This window comes from Triticum urartu, chromosome 6A (assembly GCF_056163025.1).
Source record: "Triticum urartu cultivar PI428250 chromosome 6A, HENAU_Tu73, whole genome shotgun sequence".
Classification (NCBI taxonomy): domain Eukaryota; kingdom Viridiplantae; phylum Streptophyta; class Magnoliopsida; order Poales; family Poaceae; genus Triticum; species Triticum urartu.
Genome location: NC_141878.1, coordinates 569,725,353 through 569,744,449, shown reverse-complemented (window position 1 = coordinate 569,744,449; position 19,097 = coordinate 569,725,353). Strand labels below are relative to the sequence as shown.

Sequence of the window (19,097 nt, the reverse complement as noted above, 5' to 3'; positions counted from 1 at the left end):
ATGTAAAAAGCGTTCAGTATTTCCGCTAACTGTGATGATGCCACATGGACCGGGCATCTTGAGCTTGAGAAAAGCATAATGCGGTATTGTGTTAAAACGAGCGAAAGCCACTCTTCCGAGCAGTGCTTGATAATCACTTCGGAATGAAGCGATGTGAAAAGTTAACATTTCGCTTCGGAAGTTATCGGGAGAACCGAATACCACCTCTAGTGGTAGAGAGCCCATAGAGCAGGCCTCTTGGCCTGGTATTACTCCCTTGAAGGTAGTATTGATGTGTCTTATTTGTGTCAGGTCTATCCCCATTTTGCGGATTATGTCCTGATATATCAGATTTAGATCACTGCCGTCGTCCATTAGGACCCTTGTGAAATGGTACCCGTTTATTATTGGGTCTAACACCAAGGCCGTCAGTCCTTCGCGCCAGATATTTGTATTGTGATCCCTACGATCAAAAGTGATCGGGCAGGCCAACCAGGGGTTGAACCTAGGGGTGACGGGCTTTATGGCGCGTGTGCATCGGGGTGCGTGATTGCTTCTCCCCTTTGTCGCATGGATCACGTTTACTGTTTTAACCTCTGGTGGGAACTTTTTCTGTCCTCCGGTGTTTTGCTGGCGAGGTTCATCCTCGTCTTCGCTTGCTGTCTCTTCCCCTTTGTGTTCAGTGTTTAGCTTACCGGCCTGCTTGAAGACCCAGCATTCTCTGTGGGTATGATTTGCAGGTTTGTCTGGGGTGCCGTGAAGCTGACAGAGTTTGTCAAGAATTTTGTTTAGGCCAGATTGTCCTTCTCTGCTGCCTTTGAAAGGCTTTTTTCGCTGACCTGGTTGGGAGCCCCTGAATCCGGCGTTTACCGCCATGTTATCTGGGCTACCTTCTTTATTTCGACGCTTGTTTTTGTTGCGTCGTGGTTTACCATTGCCATCCCTGACTTCGGATGTGCTTGGGTCGCTGGTGCTGCTATGGGCCAACCAGCTGTCCTCGCCCGCACAAAAGCGGGTCATGAGGCTTGTTAGGGCTGCCATTGTTCTCGGTTTTTCTTGACCGAGGTGTCTGGCGAGCCATTCGTGTCGGACGCTGTGTTTAAAAGCTGCTAAGGCTTCAGCGTCCGGACAGTCGACGATTTGGTTCTTCTTGGTGAGGAACCTATTCCAAAGCTTTCGGGGGGACTCTCCGGACTATTGGATTATATGACTTAAATCGTCTGCATCCGGAGGTCGGACATAAGTCCCTTGAAAATTGGCCCGGAAAGTGTCTTCGAGCTCCTCCCAACTTCCAATTGAGTTTTCGGGGAGGCTTTTCAGCCAGTGCCTAGCTGGCCCTTTAAGCTTGAGGAGCAAGTATTTAATGGCATGGAGATCGTCTCCACGAGCCATATGAATATGGAGGATGAAGTCCTCTATCCAGACTCCAGGGTCTGTGGTTCCGTCGTACGCCTCTATGTTCACCGGTTTGAATCCCTCTGGGAATTCATGATCCAACACCTCATCAGTGAAACATAAGGGGTGTGCGGCACCCCTGTATTGGGATGCGCCAAGGTGTTCGGACGGTTGTAGTATTCGGCGTTGGTTGTGTACCATAACACGCTTCCTAGATCCATAGATAGATCTGGTCACGCCGGATTTTTGACGCAAGTTCTCACGTGAATCGTGTGTTGACTTATGCGTGACTTTGTTAGCCACTCTATCGCGTTCACAGGGTGGTGTATCCGGCCGGTTGGCCGTATCACCTTTCGGCTGTATGGGCTCTAAGGCCTCATCGTCGAATTCCGGTAATAGCTTGCGCTTTGGATAGCTATTTTGATGGTAACTTTCACCATACTCCGTTACTTTGTTCCACTTGCTGTTGAGCGTATCTTGTGCGACCTTGAGCCTTTGCTTCTGTTTCTTCAGGCTCCTCGCTGTGGCAATAAGCCTTCTGCGGAAGTTTTCTTGCTCCAAGTGCGTTTCCGGGATGATGTGTGCATCTTCGTCCGGACTGTTTTCTTCCCTAGACGGGGATTGATGAGGCTTATCTTTGGCGTCATCGTGTTCGGACGTCGGATTTGTACTATGTGTGCAGTTTGCATCTTGATCGTGTTCTACCACCGGGGTGGTGCAGTTGTCGTTTCTTCCAGAGTCACGTGGACTATTATTATCGATGTTTTTGCTGTGGCGGGACTTAGAGCGGCGCCGCTGACGTCGGCGCTTGGGTTGCTTCTTGGAGGGGTCATCCTCCGTTGTCTCGTCGCCATTGGCTGCTTTGGGGGTGTCCACCATGTATATATCATATGATGAGGTGGCGGTCCAGTGCCTCGAGGGCGGTGGATCCTGTTCGTCTCCGGCTTCGTCGTCCATACCGTCGGAGTCTTCGGAGCCGAAGTCGAGCATGTCGGTTAAGTCGTCGACAGTGGCTACTAAGTGGGTGGTGGGTGGGCAGAGAATTTCTTCTTCGTCTGCATCCCATTCTAGCCGGACATAGTTCGGCCAAGGTTCTCCTGACAGGGAGAGAGACCTTAATGAATTTAGCACATCTCCGAAAGGTGAGTGCTGAAAGATATCCGCGGAGGTGAACCCCATGATCGGCGCCCAATCGGATTCGATGGGCACGGATATGAGCGGCTCGGAGTCCGTGGCCGGAGATGAATCCAATGGTTCGGCGACACGGCTCTCGTAAGGGGTGAAGTCAATATCTGGCTCTAACGCCACTGAGAGTGCGGCCTCCATGGAGGGGTCCATCCCTCTGCTCTCGGATGGCGCGACTTGCTCCGGATTGATGGACGGAGTAGTTGCGGATGCGATCTCCCAAACATTGTCCGACGGCAGAGTTACGTCATGCTCGTTACGACTATACGGCGCATCCAACATGGCCCCGAATCCGTCGAAGATCAAGTCTCCGTGGATGTCGGCCGTGTAGTTCAAGTTTCCGAATCTGACCTGATGGCCAGGGGCGTAGCTCTCAATCTGCTCCAGAAGGCCAAGCGAATTGGCCCGCAGTGCAAAGCCGCCGAATAAGATCTGTCCGGGGAGGAAAGCCTCACCCTGGACCGCATCGCTAGCGATGATCGAAGGAGCCATCAAGCTTTATGGTGGTGACACAGTGGAACTCTCAATCAAAGCACCAACGTCGGTGTCAAAACCAGCGGATCTCGAGTAGGGGGTCCCGAACTATGCGTCTAAGGCGGATGGTAACAGGAGGCAAGGGACACGATGTTTACCCAGGTTCGGGCCCTCTTGATGGAGGTAAAACCCTATGTCCTGCTTGATTGTTCTTGATGATATGAGTACTACAAGAGTTGATCTACCACGAGATCAGAGAGGCTAAACCCTAGAAGCTAGCCTATGGTATGATTGTGTGTTGTCCTACGGACTAAAACCCTCCGGTTTATATAGGCACGGGAGGGGGCTAGGGTTACCCAAGGTCGGTTACAAAGGAGGAGATATACATATTTGTATTGCCTAGCTTGCCTTCCACGCCAAGTAGAGTCCCATCCGGACACGGGACGAAGTCTTCAATCTCGTATCTTCATAGTCCAACAGTCCGGCCAAAGGATATAGTCCGGCTGTCCGGAGACCCCCTAATCCAGGACTCCCTCAGCCCCCCTCTCCACCCAAAGCTGGCAAGAGATTTTTCAACCCAAAAGCTTCTGTAGACATGGATGACAATTACTGTGTTAGCTTCCTGCTGTTCTTCACTGCACCGATTTCTCTACTACCCAAATTTTACCCAGAGTCCAAAAATCAGTATAGTGATGAACACCAAATCCTTCTAGGACTCAAGAGATACTGGGGGAGCTCACTTGTGCTTGGCAGATGGAACTCCATTTCCTCTGACCACTGCAGATTGGGAGGACTTACATGCACAAAAGGTGAGGTCACTGCCATCTCCTTCCACAGCAAACCCTTATGAAACCAATCCCACCGTCCCTTTGCCTCCTCAAGAATCTTGCCTACTTGGACCTCTCCTACAACAACGTCTCCACTTCATTCCCTACAATACTCTACAATTGTTCCAATCTAAAGTACCTGGACCTTTCCAACAATGCCTTTGGTGGGAAACTCGCAGCTGACATAAACAGCTTATCAGCGTCAGCTTATCAGCAAAGCTAGAGCGTCTCAACGTATCAAGCAATCGCATCATGGGTGAAATCCCACCATCCATTGGATGGTTTCCAAAGATCAAGTCACTGATCCTCGACACCAATCAGTTTGATGGAAGCTATCCAGTACAGGACATAAGCAATCTAGCCAACCTCGAGATGCTGACTCTGGAGGACAACCCATTTCTGCCAGCTCCATTTCCAGTTGAGTTTGGCAAGTTGACACACCTCACATACTTGTGGCTGCCGGGTATGAACATGACAGGTGAGATACCTGAGAGCATATCAAGCCTCATAGAGCTCAGCCTCTTGGCCGTGACAACTAATATGCTGCAAGGCCCAATTCCGACATGGGTATGGCGGCATAAGAAGCTTCAGTACTTGTACATGTTTAACAACGGTTTGACAAGCGAGATTTCATCCAGTGTCACAGCCGTAAACTTGGTGGAGCTTGATGTGTCCTCAAACAATCTAACATGGTCAATACCAGATGACTTTGGTAAGCTGATCAACCTTACCCTGTTGTTTCTATACATTAATCAACTTCATGGGTCAATACCGCCAAGTATTGGGTTGCTGCCGAATCTCAGAGACATCCGGCTATTTGAGAACATGTTAACTGGTTCTCTTCCACCAGAGCTCGGAAGGCACTCGCCGCTAGTCAATCTTGAAGTCTGTGACAATAACCTTTCTGGCGAGCTGCCAGCTGATCTTTGCTTCAACGGGAAATTAAATGACATCGTTGTGCTCAATAATAACTTTTCTGGAAAGCTTCCAGAATCGCTAGACGGCTGCTGTCTGTTGAACAATTTAATGTTGTACAACAATCATTTTACTGGAGAGTTCACCAAGAGCATCTGGTCAGTAGTGACAAATCAGCTAATGACAGTTATGATCCAAAACAACAATTTCTCTAGGACCTTTCCTACCCAGCTATCATGGAACTTTTCATGTCTTGAGATGAGCAACAACAGATTATCTGGTCCCATTCCAACTTTAGCAGGCAAAATGGAAGTATTCAGGGCAGTAAATAACTTGCTTTCTGGCCAAATTCCCTAGGATTTGACGGGCATTTCTGTAGAATCGAAAGTAGGTCTAGAGGGGGTGATTAGACTACTTGACCAAATAAAAATCTAGCCTTTTCCCAATTTTATGTCTTGGCAGATTTTAGTAACTTAGCACAAGTCAAGCAATCAACCTACACATGCAATTCTAAGAGTGTAGCAGCGGAAAGTAGAACATTGTATATGAAGGTAAAGGGAAGGGTTTGGAGAAGGCAAACACAATGTAGACACGGAGATTTTTGGCGTGGTTCCGATATGTGGTGCTATCGTACGTCCACGTTGATGGAGAGTTCAACCCATGAAGGGTAATGGCTGCGCGAGTCCACGGAGGGCTCCACCCACGAAGGGTCTCCGAAGAAGCAACCTTGTCTATCCCACCATGGCCATCGCCCACGAAGGACTTGCCTCACTTGGGTAGATCTTCATGAAGTAGGCGATCTCCTTGCCCTTACAAACTCCTTGGTTCAACTCCACAGTCTTGTCGGAGGCTCCCAAGTGACACCTAACCAATCTAGGAGACACCACTCTCCAAAAGGTAATAGATGGTGTGATGATGATGAACTCCTTGCTCTTGTGCTTCAAATGATAGTCTCCCCAACACTCAACTCTCTCTCAGAGATTTGGCTATGGTGGAAAGATGATTTGAGTGGAAAGCAACTTGGGGAAGGCTAGAGATCAAGATTCTTGTGGTTGGATTGGAGTGTCTTGGTCTCAACACATGAGTAGGTGGTTCTCTCTCAGAAAATGAGTAGTGAAAGTGTAGGCATGTTCTGATGGCTCTCTCTTTAATAGAGAAGGGGTGGAGTGGTATATATAGCCTCCACAAAAAATCCAACCGTTACACACATTTTACCCAACTCGGTCAGACTGAATAGAAGAACTCGGTGAGACCGATTTAGTTCAAAATGTGACCGTTAGGATTCTCGGTGGGACCGATATGGTCAACTCGGTGGGACCGATGTGCTAGAGTTAGGGAAAAACCTCATCTCAGTGTGACCGATTGCATGAACGCGGTGAGATCGATTTCAGCAATGAGCAAACAGAGAGTTGGTCAGGCAAACTCGGTGGGACCAATCGCTCATTTCGGTAAGACCGAAACATTACGAAGGGAAACAGATAGTTTGCATTGCGAACTCGGTGGGACCGATCGCTCATTTCGATGAGACCAAAACGTTACGAAGGGAAATAGAGAGTTTGCATTGCCATCTCGGTGAGATCGAAATCCTGATCGGTGAGACCGAATTGATTAGGGTTTTTGGCAATGGCTATGTCAAAGGAACTCGGTGGCGCTGGATAGATCAAATCGGTGGGGCTGAGTTTGACTTTAGGTTTTGGACATATTTGGAAATGAGAAAGTCGTTGAGGGCTTTGGAGCATATCACTAAGCATTTTGAGCAAGTAGATCATTAAGCAACACCTCATCCCCTTTTAATAGTATTGGCTTTTCCTATGGACTCAATGTGATCTTGGATCACTAAGATAGAAATGAAGAGTTTTGAGCTTTTGCCAATCTTTGTCCCTAGCATTTTGATGGGTCCACATCTTTAGTCCATGCCATGCCAATCATTGAACTTCCTGAAATATTTAACTTGAATGGATATTAGTTCAATGAGCTATATGTTGTTATAAATTATCAAAATCACCCGGGGATTAGTTGCACTTTCAATTTCACAGGTAGAAGAGCTTGACCTTTCTGTAAATCAAATTAATGGATCAGTATCCATGGCAATTGGAGTGCTAAAGCTCAAAGCACTTAATCTAAGTGGAAATCAGATATCGGGTACTATACCTGCAGCATTTGGGTTTATATCAGAGCTAACCATCCTTGACCTCTCCTCGAATGCGCTATCTAGCGAGATCCCAAAAGATATCAATAAGTTGAATTTGAACTTTTTAAACCTCTCCATGAATCACCTCACAGGGGAAATTCGAACATCATTGCAAAACGAAGCATATGAGCAAAGCTTCCTCTTCAATCCAGGCCTTTGTGTCTCATTGAATAATTCCATCCCGAATTTTCCGATTTGCGGGGCAATAGCAAACACCAACAATGATATCTCCAGGAGGCTTATAGCCCTCTTTTTTGTTCTTGCAAGTATCATGCTTGTGGGTTTGGCAGTTGGTGGTTTCTTGCTATTAAAGAGGAAAAAGAATAGCCAAGATCCTCTATCATGGAAGCTAACCCAGTTTCATGCACTGCATTTCATAGAGTATGATGTTCTTTCTGGGCTCTGCTCACTGGATTGGAAGTGGCAGGTCTGGCAAGGTGTGCCGAATTTGTGTTGTGGATGGAGAAGGTGGTAGTAGAATGGTGGCTGTTAAAAAGATATGGAACGCGCAGAACCTTGACAACAAGCTTGAGAAGGACTTCCTTGCAGAGGTCCAGATAATGGGTGAGATCCGGCACACAAACATTGTCAAGTTGCTTTGCTGCATCTCAAGCTCAGAGGCAAATCTTCTTGTCTACAAGTACAGCAGAACCTTGACAACAAGCTTGAGAAGGACTTCCTTGCAGAGGTCCGGATATTGGGTGAGATCCAGCACACAAACATTGTCAAGTTGCTTTGCTGCATCTCAAGCTCAGAGGCAAAGCTTCTTGTCTACAAGTACATGGAAAACGGTAGCTTAGACAGGTGGCTGCATCAGAGAGATAGAGTTGGTTCACTGGTGCCTTTGGATTGGCCCACCAGATTGCAAATTGACATTGACTCAGCAAGAGGTCTTTGCTATATGCACCATGATAGTTCACCCACAATAGTGCACTGTGATGTCAAGTCTGCTAATATCCTTCTTGACCCTGAGTTCAGAGCAAAGATAGCCGACTTCGAGCTTGCTCGGATTCTTCTCAAAACCAGAGACCCTGCGTCAATTTCTGCCATAGGTGGTACCTTTGGCTACATGGCACCAGGTAAGAAAAAGAAATACAAACTCAAACTGGTATATATTTAGGATGTACCATGTGCTAATCAGAGACTAGCTTTTTTGCAGAGTACGGATACCGGCTTAAGGTGAATGAGAAGGTCAACGTCTACAGCTTCGGAGTGGTCCTGTTGGAGCTCACAACAGGGAGAGTGGCAAATGATGGAGGCTTGGAGTATTGCTTGGCAGAATGGGCATGGAGACAGTATCAAGAATATGGCCTGTCAATTGATCTTCTTGATGAAGACATTCGAGATCCAGCCAACATTGAAGATGCATTTGCAGTGTCTGCGCTAGGTGTGATCTGTACAGGTGGGCAGTCTTCAGTACGGCCATCAATGAAGGATGTGTTGTACGCTCTTCTCCGATTTCAACATAAATCAAGGGAAAGAAGCCTGCAGCATGCTGTCTCCGAAGAAACATCACTTCTAGAATCCTAGAATAACTGAAGACGTAGAGGAATAACGATATTCCAGTTAATGGAGTATAATCTATCATGAGATCCGGGTGCAAATGGTGTAGGTGATTTTCTGTTTCATTATCTTTCACATGCTAGTTTACGTTATCCTTTTTGTGTCGACATGAAGCTTGTGGAGTGTGCAAGTATTGCAGCCACAAACTCCTGAAAATAAAATTCCAGGCTAAATGCATGCGGTTATTTTCTAACATGCAGACCAAATATTTGCTGAAAAAGTAGATAAATGACTATGAAATTACTGGCTTTTTGGCCAGGGTTTATGTGCAACATTTAGCTTTCTTAGAAGGCTAATCAAAGTGCAAGGGAAATTTGCATATTCTCATGAGAAGAAGTGACAATTATTGAAGATAGGTTACTCCAATCTAGTTGCTGAGCCTGAAGGGGGGATGGGGTGGCGCTATGCTTTGATGTGCTAAAGGAACACTTTACATTTACAGGGTAATGTTTAGGCCATGAGGCTTGCTTACACAGAACTACTGCTAAAACACACACAAAATCCGAAATTCTAGCTGCCTCTTGAAAAAATATCTAAATTCATAAGGTAAATATAAATTGCAACTCTTTCCTCAAGAGATAAAAATAATTGGATCAAGAGCATGTATGGAAGAGTCTAGCATAGAGTACATGTGTGAATGTAGTACAGATGATAATTATATTCTCCATTAGAATAGGCGCACTAAGTTTAATCATGAAAACTTTCAGATACAAGACTTGATGTAACGAATGGTAAATCAAACAGCCAGCAACAGTCGGATTTGCCACATCCTGACCATTGGATCAATTTCATCCAATGATATATATACAAAGCTATTCATACACTATATAGTGGTATAGATGTTTACATGTATGAAAGAACTCCCAGTCAAAAAATACATGCAAGAACTGATTGATACATCAAGGATACATACAAATTACAAATTGGATCAGCAGGCGTATTGAAGAACGGAACAAGATTCAAACTGCGCTGAGCAAATGAGTGACAACAAAATTAGTGATATGAAGTTATGATCTAGCCAATGACTACCAAACCTAATCTAGAGAACAAAAGGGAGCCTATTATGCAAGAGATCAATAGTTTCAGAACAAATTTTCTGAAAATTCATTACTGAAAATATATGAGTTCACTTTTCACATTGCACAGATGACAATTGAACTCCATTACTAACTTATCTTTGAATATATAATGTTTAAGATGAAGAAACTGATACAACAAATATTAAACATACATGCATGGAGGCATGTTCTCTCGCTGCATTCTAGGCCCTTCCTTGAGAAGATTATGAGGCAGCAAATGGTGAAGAAAAAAGGAAAAAGTTCTTTCACAAAATCTGAACATACCAAATTCCATGATGTAACACTCCACCTGTTGGCTAGCTTGGAGCCTTGGAAAAAATCTTGGAAATATTAACACTTCCTAAAACATCCCTTATCGACAGGGTCTCAGGATCCAGTGCCATCAATCCAGTTCTGAATCCAAGAATTTTGGGCACACTGTCCACACTTTCGATGCTTATGCTGCCACTTGCATTGCCATATTCTTACCTTCTATTAGAACGCCTGAGGGGCCTGTCACTGCCATCAAACTCACTACTTCTATCCCAGCTTCTCCTTTCATTTCTTTGCGAACCTCTTGAGCCATGATCTTGCTGATTACCCCTCCCTCTGCGATCAAACTCACTACTATTATCCCAATTTCTTCCTGCATTTCTTTGTGAACCTCTTGAGCCATGATCTTGCTGATTACCCCTTCCTCTGCGATTCCTATCAAAGGGCGATCCACCATCATGCACATCAACACTCCTGAACTGTTCGTTGCCTCTTGTCCTACCATAACGGTCCCCACTAGCGCTTCTGCTATTTAAGTTAGAGCTTCTGGCAGGGAAGTTTCCTCTGAAATTTGTGGAGGACCTGTTCCTCCTATCATCTGATTGTAACTCATCATCCATGTCAGAGTCCATATCAGGAACTGTTTCACGGCCTCCCTGTTTACGCCTTTGTTTAGATCTAAAACCGTTGTCAACATCCTCATCAAAATCAGAAATAACCCCATCATTACTCTCTGAGCCAAAAGATGCGTTTCTGCGGTTGTTCGAACCGCTCCAACCTCTGGTTTTCTGCCAAGAATCAGCAATATGACTAGATCTTAGGGAGGGTTGATCATCAAATTCATCATCATCAGCTGAACCTGTTGCTTCATCCTTTGCCCCGTAATTGGAATTTCTACTGTGAGCAAATTCGTTCAAGTCTTCTGAATCAGAAGAAGCATTCTCAAGGTCAGAATAACTCACCCTCGACACACCACCTGTCTGACCACCTTTTGACAAATCAAGCTCATAACTGTCAATATCGTCCTCTTCGTCATCAAAATCATCAAAACCAACTCTAGATGAGTTCAAGTTGTCTCTTCCACTGAACTTTCTCTCTCTTCCCTCGCTCCTTGGTTCATCCATTCCAAAGAATTTCTCGGCCTCAGAACCCTTTGTATTATCTCTATATGAGTTGTCCACAGATGAGCTCTCCCTGATTTTGGATGAATCAGCAAACTCAAATGCTGCAACATCAGCACCATCCGATTCATTATCATCGAAGTCAAAGTTCCACGCATTAGAGACGTCAGGCTTGCGAGCTGGTCTTTCCAACCGTTTCCGCGGTGCAGATTGATATTCTTCCATTTGGCTGTTGGTGTATTCATCTGGAGGACGGTTATGTTCACAATGGAAACATGACATGTTCCGTCTGTAGTTCAAAAAATTGCACCTAGATATTGATAGAAAAATGTGTAAGGATGACAAATTATCACAATTATGTTCATGAATGGTTCAAATGTGCACTGTTTCCTTTATCATTCCTTGTTTGTATAACTATTAACTAATTGCCTCTTGAGAAACAAATGACAGCACAGAGAAACGTATTCGACATAAATAATGAAGAAAGACAATCAGATACCAGGCTATTCTTATTCACAGGCGTGTTCTTAGACAGATAACAAACATGGATGTGATCAATATGAGGCATACTAGGAAACTGCTGTGTGTAAGTTCAAAAAATAGACCAAATAAATCTGTGGTAAGTGAGCTAACCGAGGACACTCCCACTCTCCAGGTAGAAGTTGCCTTTTGGGACGCTTAGCATCACACTGCAAGCAAATTGTATTTTTTGCAAAGTTCATGAAGTCACACCTGCAACCACATACTTCAGAAAATAAGAATCGCTCCTGAAGTCAACATTCTATAAATTACAGGTGAGACAGGTTAAAGTACTTTGGGCAGAGCCAGTCTCCTTTCTTCATCTCTACGTCATCACGTCCAACTCGTCTCTTTGGTGGTGGAGGCGGTTGCTTCACCTTAGGTGGCAACTTCCTGATTACAGGGGGTGGAAGATTGGGGTCAATAGGAACAGCACTCAGCTTGGCAATCTCGTGTATTAATTTCCGAACGACGGTCTTCACGGATTTCTGTTTGAGAAGTGGTTTGTTCTCCACAGTCCCCTTTATATGATCAAAACCATAGACCAATAAAATACGCATAACATCAAGAGTCCGAGCTTCATCTTCTTTACGTGTAAGGATATAGCCTCTTGAACATGAATTTCGCAAATTACATGAACTGCACACCTGCAAATCAGGAGCAAAATAAAGAAATGAGAAGATTACACCTTGCCTGGTCTTTCTAGTGTATTTTCATCTTTCATGTTTATATAGCAGTCAGTAGGAGTCCATAAAAAACGAGGAACTGAATGCCGAACCAAACTGTTGAGAGATGTTTTGGTAACTAGTTGTGGGTATGTAACAGTCACCTCTGTTATGCAAATACATATTAACAAGAAAATTAAGTGGCATGTTTCTAATATGTGAATATAAGTGGAAAAAATCTAAATACATATACAATTGCGGCTATTTACTCCTATTGCTATAAAACGCAGACCTATCACGCCATTGAATGTTGTGTTAATCTTTAATAAAATCAAGAAAGGCAATAAACTATCATAACAATAGCAGCAACCATTTACATAAACATACTCGCAAATAAGGAGTTGGAAATAGATAGTAAGCCAGAACGCACATTGTGGTCAGGTAAGTAAATAATTTGCAAATCAATAAATTGATGTACCCAAAGTGTCATGACTACTGTGCATATGCCATTGTTCAAAGTGAGAAACTACACGTATCCAATGTTCAAAAAGGCGCTAGGGGAGTGTTTTGCCGCCACCTAGGGAGAGCAACAGTAAAAAAAAAAAGAGGGAAACAGAAAATTGGGCACTATGGGCTAACCCAGCACATTAAACCACTAGAAAGGCACCTATATGCTTATTAAAGCAGATCTGGGAAAGAACGCCAGAAACTGCGGTTTCTATTCTATTTCTCTCCTTCCCTGTAGTAACAGCGATGGGCTTGGCAGAGCTCGATTCATTGTAGAAGAGGGTGACTCATCGGAGAGGGTGATTTTTTAAACCAGAGAAGGTTGATCCCTCGCCAGAGAGACCACGACTTGTCATCCAATAGGTCAATTCCTTACCTGCGGCCTAAACCTTCCCTTAATACCAAGATGCAGCATTCCGATGCCTCAAAGAACCTATGCACGCCTAGGTGAGCACAAATATACCTTTTATAACCTTACAAATATCTACAGATCACTCAAATAGTGACTACATACAATCAAGAAAGGAAGTGATCTCACCCATTTTGTTTTTCTGTTTTTCAACCCCCATCTAGAACATAACGTAGTGAAACGAAAACATGTGGGCTGCGGAGAATAAACTTGAGTTTAGCTGCAACTTACATCACCCTCGTCAAGGTGGACCAGTTTCCTTATCAGCTTTGCAGAAAACACAACTTTTGGATCCATGCTGGGGCACCCATGGCCAACCAATACTTGAAGATCCTTCCTAGGCAACGGCCTGCATCATTAAGAAACTGTTAACATAATTTCTATTACATAAATATCTGTTGGAGTGCAATATATACCTTTGGACACGAATACCAGTTTGTCTGCAGTGTTTTTTTTTTACTTGAATCGTAATGACAAAATCTGTATGCATAGTATTCACTGTTTTCAAATACATTATAATTGCCCTCTGTTATCATGTGCTTTAGGCTAGCAGTATATATCATAGTTTCTGATAGTGCTAGCAATTTTTTTGCATCCAGAAAGAAGTATTGCAATGATCAGAAGTATACTAATGTGCACAGCGTCCATGAATTTCTGACTTCATGTATAATAGTTTTATCTGCATTTCACTGCTTTAACAAGAAATGTATTTAATGGAACAAAAATGTAATTTGAGTAGACAAAAGGTGAATCCTATGTGCGACAAAATAATTCCAGCAAGAATAATTCATAATTCTAAACTTACAGCAATGGAACTTTACAGATGTAAACCTTTGTGGTAGTATTCAGTTTTTATTCCTTAATACCAATACTAGATTATATAAACAGAAGTATTGTATCAAATTATACCAAACACTAAAAGTAGCAAGCATCCCTGATGTCTATCATCCTCTGAACCTGCCTAGGCATTTCGGCAGCAGGCCCTTTACAAGTCTAAGGGACATTCAACTCTCACATTCATGCCAAAAGTGTTTTCATCAAACAATCCATTGATAAGCCAATTAAGTGAGCGGGGAACGTACTTGAGGATGTCGAACCGGTCGCGGCCGAAGTTCATGCAGGCGTTCTTGACAGTTGTCCAGTCTCTGGAGAAATCGAAGCCGGACTCCTCGGCGACCTCCGAGAGATCCATGGGCACCGCCGCGGCAAGGCGGGACTCCTGGTCGGCGCCACCCGACCCTCCCCCGAGGTCGAAGTACCTCTGCTGCGCGAGCCGCTCCATGAGCTCGATCCACTCGGGCCAGGGGTGGACCAGCTCCACCTCCCTCCGCAGCACCTCCGCGACGCTCATGGTCTCCAGCCCCTCCGCCGCCGCCTCCTGTCCGACCGTCGCCGCGGCCGCCTCGACATGCTTCTCTGGCTGGCCGCCCGGCTCCGGTCTGGGCGGGGGCGGGGGCGCGTCGGGCGGGGGCGGGGCCGGGCGGCGCCAGGACTGGATGCGGCGCAGGGCGGCGTCGCGGGCGGAGAGGTCGGAGGAGCGGTTGCGGTCGAGCGCGTCGAGCTGGTCGAAGACGAAGGAGAGGCGGGCCGAGAGGGAGGGGGGCTTCGAGGAGGAGGGGGCCGAGGGGCTCTCCGGTGAGGGGGGCGGGGGAGAGGAGGAGAAGGGGAGGCGGCGGTGGAGGAGGGATGGGTTGGGGATGGAGCGGCGGCGGCGGAGGAGCGTCAGGAAGCGGGAGGCCGCCATTTCCCGGGGTTTGGCGGCGGCTCTGTTTCTGTGTGTGGGAGGGGATGCCAAAACCCTCGCCGCCGTCTCGGAGCTCCTCGTGGGTTGTTCCGGAGGTTGGAGCCCTGATACAGATGTACAGCAAACTACAACAAAATAGTTTTTTTTTCTTTTAATAATTACTCCCTCTGTACCGTAATATTTGTCTCTGGAGCAGCTGAATTACAACTAAACTAGCGAAAAGGCATGTGCGTTGCAACAGGATAAGGGATAACAAAATTACGACTTCAAATTAAGCCATTCTGAACATGTTAACTTTAATGAAAACAAATAATGTACAGCCAGGGAGAGGGAAAGAAAGACGGATGACGAGCTCCCGCGACTCACCTGGCGACTCGTTGGGCGGGGGCGCCGATCCCGCCGCCCCCTTCTCCACTCCACCTCCGGCTCTCTGCCTGGGCCTGGGCGGCGCCGATGGAGCGCCGGAGAGGCCGCCGGCTCCGCGCCTTGTCCACAGCCCGGACGACTTTGCTGTTGTGTGCCCTGCCATGCCGCCCTGTGCCGCCACCGTTGACCTTGTCCCTCGTCCAGGTATCGCCTTCCGCGCCTGTGTCGTTGCTTCTTTCCTGTCTGGAGTCGCCTTCGACCCCTCGGAGTTCCCCTCTCTTACGGAACCGGCACCGTTTGGGTCGTGGTGCCGTTCGTCGCCGGTTTCTTCTCTTGCGACGGCGTGTCCTCCCTCCTGTCGTACTCCCCCCCCCCGGAGCGGCTGCGTGCGGTTCAGGTTAAGCCGCGCGTGTTCTCGGTCCGGGTGGCGAGCATTGCGGTGGCGCGGTTCCTGGTGGCTGTCTCGCCGGGACTCCTCGTCGCCGTCAACCTGGGCGTCCATGCCTCCCTCCGTGAGGCTGACGCTGACGTGGCGTCCTCGCATAAATGCGCGGCTCGCGTGCGACGCCTCTTGCACCAACCCGGTGTTACTGCTTCCGCTGCCGCCCATCGCCCTCGTCTTAAACCGCTGCCCATCCGGTGTCACGTCCGCGCAGCGCCGCAGAGGCCCCCGCTCCTCCCTCTGCCCACGTCGCTGACCCCTGCCCCTAGTTCCAATTGGTCAGGATTGGACCCTGAGGTCGCTGATGCCCGCCTTGTCTACGATGTCCCCATCCATCATGTCGCTCGTCGGGGTGACACCGCATGCAGCGCAGGTGAGGAGGTTAATGTTGTGCCCCGTCCGGGCGCGGGCGCCCCTTTCACTCCTCACAAACCTCCCTCACCTACCGCCTTCACTGCCGCGCTAGGAGAGACCAGCCCTTACCTGCAGGCACTTCTTTCCCCCGCTGCCCCCGCTAACCATCTCAAGCTTCCCCCCCACCCCCCACCCCCGCGCAGCCAGAGCTCTCGCTCCACGGTTGCTTCTGTTGTCTCTCCACCCGCCACTACGTCAAGGACTGCCGGGACCCCGTCCGGTGCCGGCGGTGTCGAGTGTCCGAGCATCGAGCTTCTTCTCCTCGTTGTGCCATGGCCTCGAAACGTGGCGCTGCTCCCTTCCCAAAGGCCACTTCCTTCCTCGGGCGCACGGCCACAACACCTCACCCCCTGCTCGCCGCCAGTGCACCCCCTACCCGCGTGCATGGCCCTCGACTCCTCCTGGTCGGGCCACGTCATCCAGCCCCAACGGCTGGAGGTGGGCGAGTCAAGCTTCGCCCCCACCCTCGTGGTGCTTGGCGAGGGGGAAGGGGGCGAGGGGTTGCGGCTGGCGTTGCCTTCGACGCGCCATATTCCCCGCCTTGCAACCGTGACATCTCCATCACGGAGGTGATCCGTTCGCCGCCGCCTTTCCCTCCTGGGGTGGCTATGGAGCGGGGGGGCCCGGACGTCCACGCCCTGATGCCCGGGCTCGGGTGGCCTGCCCCCCGAGCTGTTGGCCTTCCGGGACCGCGCCTCCTCCACGTCGTCGGATTCGCGTCTCTCGGTGCGCTCTGCCTCATCCATGTCGTCGGGCAACTCCATCCTGTCGGTCATTGCAGACTCGGAGCGTCCGGACGCCATGGAGGTCTTCATGCCGGAAGGGGACTACGAAGTGGCGCAGCGTCTCGCCGTGGTCGTCATCGTCCCTCCCAACGCCTTCCACAACGACACTCTCGCGGTGCAAGCTGTCGTCCTCGACATCATCGGCCACCTCTTGCACGAGGTCGTCCAGTCCTCGGTCGGGGCCATGTACCTTCGTTTTTGCATCGTGGGAGGACAAGCGTGAGGTGCTCAGCCGCCAGCCGTTCATGCACGAGGGCGCGCGAATCGACCTCTTCCCTGAGGAGGAGTACGACCGCGTTACCCCTCGCCTGGATGTGTGCACGGTGTTGGTCGCCACCGGCTTCCCCGCCATGTTTTCGGGCTTCAGCAAGGTGTTGGAGATCGACCCCCTGGTGTTGTCAGGGCGCGAGTTAGCCACAGTGCGGGCCGTGGTCTTGCTCAAAAACCCGCGCTGCGTCCCTTGTGACGTGTGGCCGCTTGGGGGCCGGTGGGGCGCGCGCATTGTCGCGGTGCGCCCCGTGCGCGCCTGGGGCCGCGGCGACTCCTTCACTGCGGACAGGGCCTACCTCCCCTTCTTCGCCAAGCCGCCGCCTCCTTTTGCCCACAATGGCGCGGTCCTCCTGGGCCAACTAGTGGGAGCGCGTGCTGGGGGCCCCGCCGCCATGCACGTCGGCGCCCGCGGGGGCGGGCAACGTCTCGCCTCGGTGCTATGCCTCTTGGGCGCCCCTCCCGCTGAGCCTCAGCCCGCCGCGGTGCGTCCCTGCGCCCCCCGCTCTTAGTGGGGCCCCGCCTGCCCTCGCCGGCGCGGTCTCCCCTGGGCGGGCCTCAGTGTCCAGCGGTCGCTCCAACGTCACGCTGGTCGAGATCGACGAGCCCGGCGACGGCGCTGTTGCGCCACGCCCGAACGACGCCAGAGCGCGCGGATTGCTCGGGACGAGCCGACCAACTGGATGGGCATGGAGGAGAAGGCTATGAGGCTCCGGGCCCTCCGCGATGCTCTGACCGGCTGCTCGCCGCGTCTCAAGTCCAAGGTGGCAAAGACGAAGATGCTTGACGGGGTGCTTAACCCTTTGTCTGCGGCGGCTGCGGCTGCCGTGCGCTTGGCGGCTGCAATCCCGCCCGCCCTGGTGCATGCTAGCTCTGATGATTAGGGGGTCTCCGTGTTTCCCTCTGTGTCGCATGTGTGGCACCTATCCCCCCCGCCCTCTCTCGAGTTCTAGGGCTAAGTATGCGGGTATCTACAGTGTTTGTGTTGTCCACAGTTGTGGTGTTAGTCTGTACCCCATCGTGGGCGTGATGTCGTCTTTGTTTTCTCCCCTCTGTGTGCTTGGTGCTTCTATCTGCGATGGATAGTACCTCGTACTCTAAACTCTCGTTCTTATGCTGGAACGTGCAAGGGCTTGGGGACACGGGCAAGTATGACGTAGTTAGGGATGCCATCAACACTGTCAACCCCATCCTCGCTTGTATCCAGGAGAGCAAGCTATCTGAGTTATCCACCGTTAAGGCTCGATCGTTCTTGCCTACTTGCCTAGGTTCGTTCGTGTCCAAAGATGCGGATGGTAGCAAAGGCGGGATCGTTACCGCGTGGGATCCCAGCGTCCTGAGCCTGTCCTCGTCCTCGTCCTCTCGTTACACGCTTACTACCTCCCTTTCTTCCATGAGGTGCGCGCTCTCCTTCATGATCACCAACGTTTACGCTCCGTCAGATAATGCCTTGACGGCGGATTTTGTGGAGGATCTCCGATCAGTCTCGTTGGGTGTTACTGGCCCTTGGCTAGTTCTTGGGGACTTTAACCTGATCCGTTTCCCGCATGAGAAGAATAACAGCCGTTTTGATGCCTCTCGCGCGGCGGTGTCCAATTCCCTCATTAACTCTCTCCCTCTGCATGAGCTCGCCCTGTCCGATCGGCTGTTTACCTGGACGAGCAAGAGGGATCCCCCACTCTGGCTCGTTTGGATCGCACGTTCTTCGATTCTTCTTGCGACATCGCATTCCCGGATTCATGTTTGTCGTCTCGGCCACGCCCTACCTCGGATGACGTGCCCTTGGTGGTGGAGGTGGCGACAAAAATTCCTTCCTCCTCGAGGTTTTTCTTTGAAAACACTTGGCTCCGCGATCCCCGCTTTCTCCCCTCTACCCTCCCTTCATGGTCGAGCACTGGGTCGGTCGGTGTACGGTGGGTTGTCTGGCGGCCCGCAAGAAAAGGTCCCGGGCTGCGGCCAAGGTTTGGAAACGGTGCCACAAATTCATTCCTACTTTTG

The 19,097-nt window shown here is 49.2% G+C and overlaps 1 protein-coding gene and 1 pseudogene across 1 annotated transcript; one reads left to right on the top strand and one right to left on the bottom strand.

Moving 5' to 3' along the window:
• The first annotated feature begins 3,628 nt into the window (after window positions 1-3,628).
• Window positions 3,629-8,496, top strand: LOC125513247 (uncharacterized; annotated as a pseudogene).
• A 1,178-nt stretch (window positions 8,497-9,674) lies between these two features.
• LOC125515166 (zinc finger (Ran-binding) family protein) lies at window positions 9,675-14,914 on the bottom strand. The gene is made up of 5 exons (XM_048680606.2): window positions 14,164-14,914; window positions 13,313-13,430; window positions 11,795-12,147; window positions 11,615-11,713; window positions 9,675-11,291 (listed from the first exon to the last, which is right to left on the bottom strand). The coding sequence occupies exons 1-5, from the start codon at window positions 14,823-14,825 to the stop codon at window positions 10,073-10,075; spliced, it is 2,451 nt and encodes an 816-aa protein (XP_048536563.1). The 5' UTR covers window positions 14,826-14,914; the 3' UTR covers window positions 9,675-10,072.
• Between the last annotated feature and the right edge of the window lie 4,183 nt (window positions 14,915-19,097).

Coding starts and splice junctions, on each gene's coding strand:
- LOC125515166 (XM_048680606.2), bottom strand. CDS start 14,825: ATGGCGGCCTCCCGCTTCCTGACGCTCCTCCGCCGCCGCCGCTCCATC. Junction 11,714..11,794: donor GGAGACTGGCTCTGCCCAAA/GTACTTTAACCT, acceptor ATGTGGTTGCAG/GTGTGACTTCATGAACTTTG. Junction 11,292..11,614: donor GGAGAGTGGGAGTGTCCTCG/GTTAGCTCACTT, acceptor ATCAATATCTAG/GTGCAATTTTTTGAACTACA.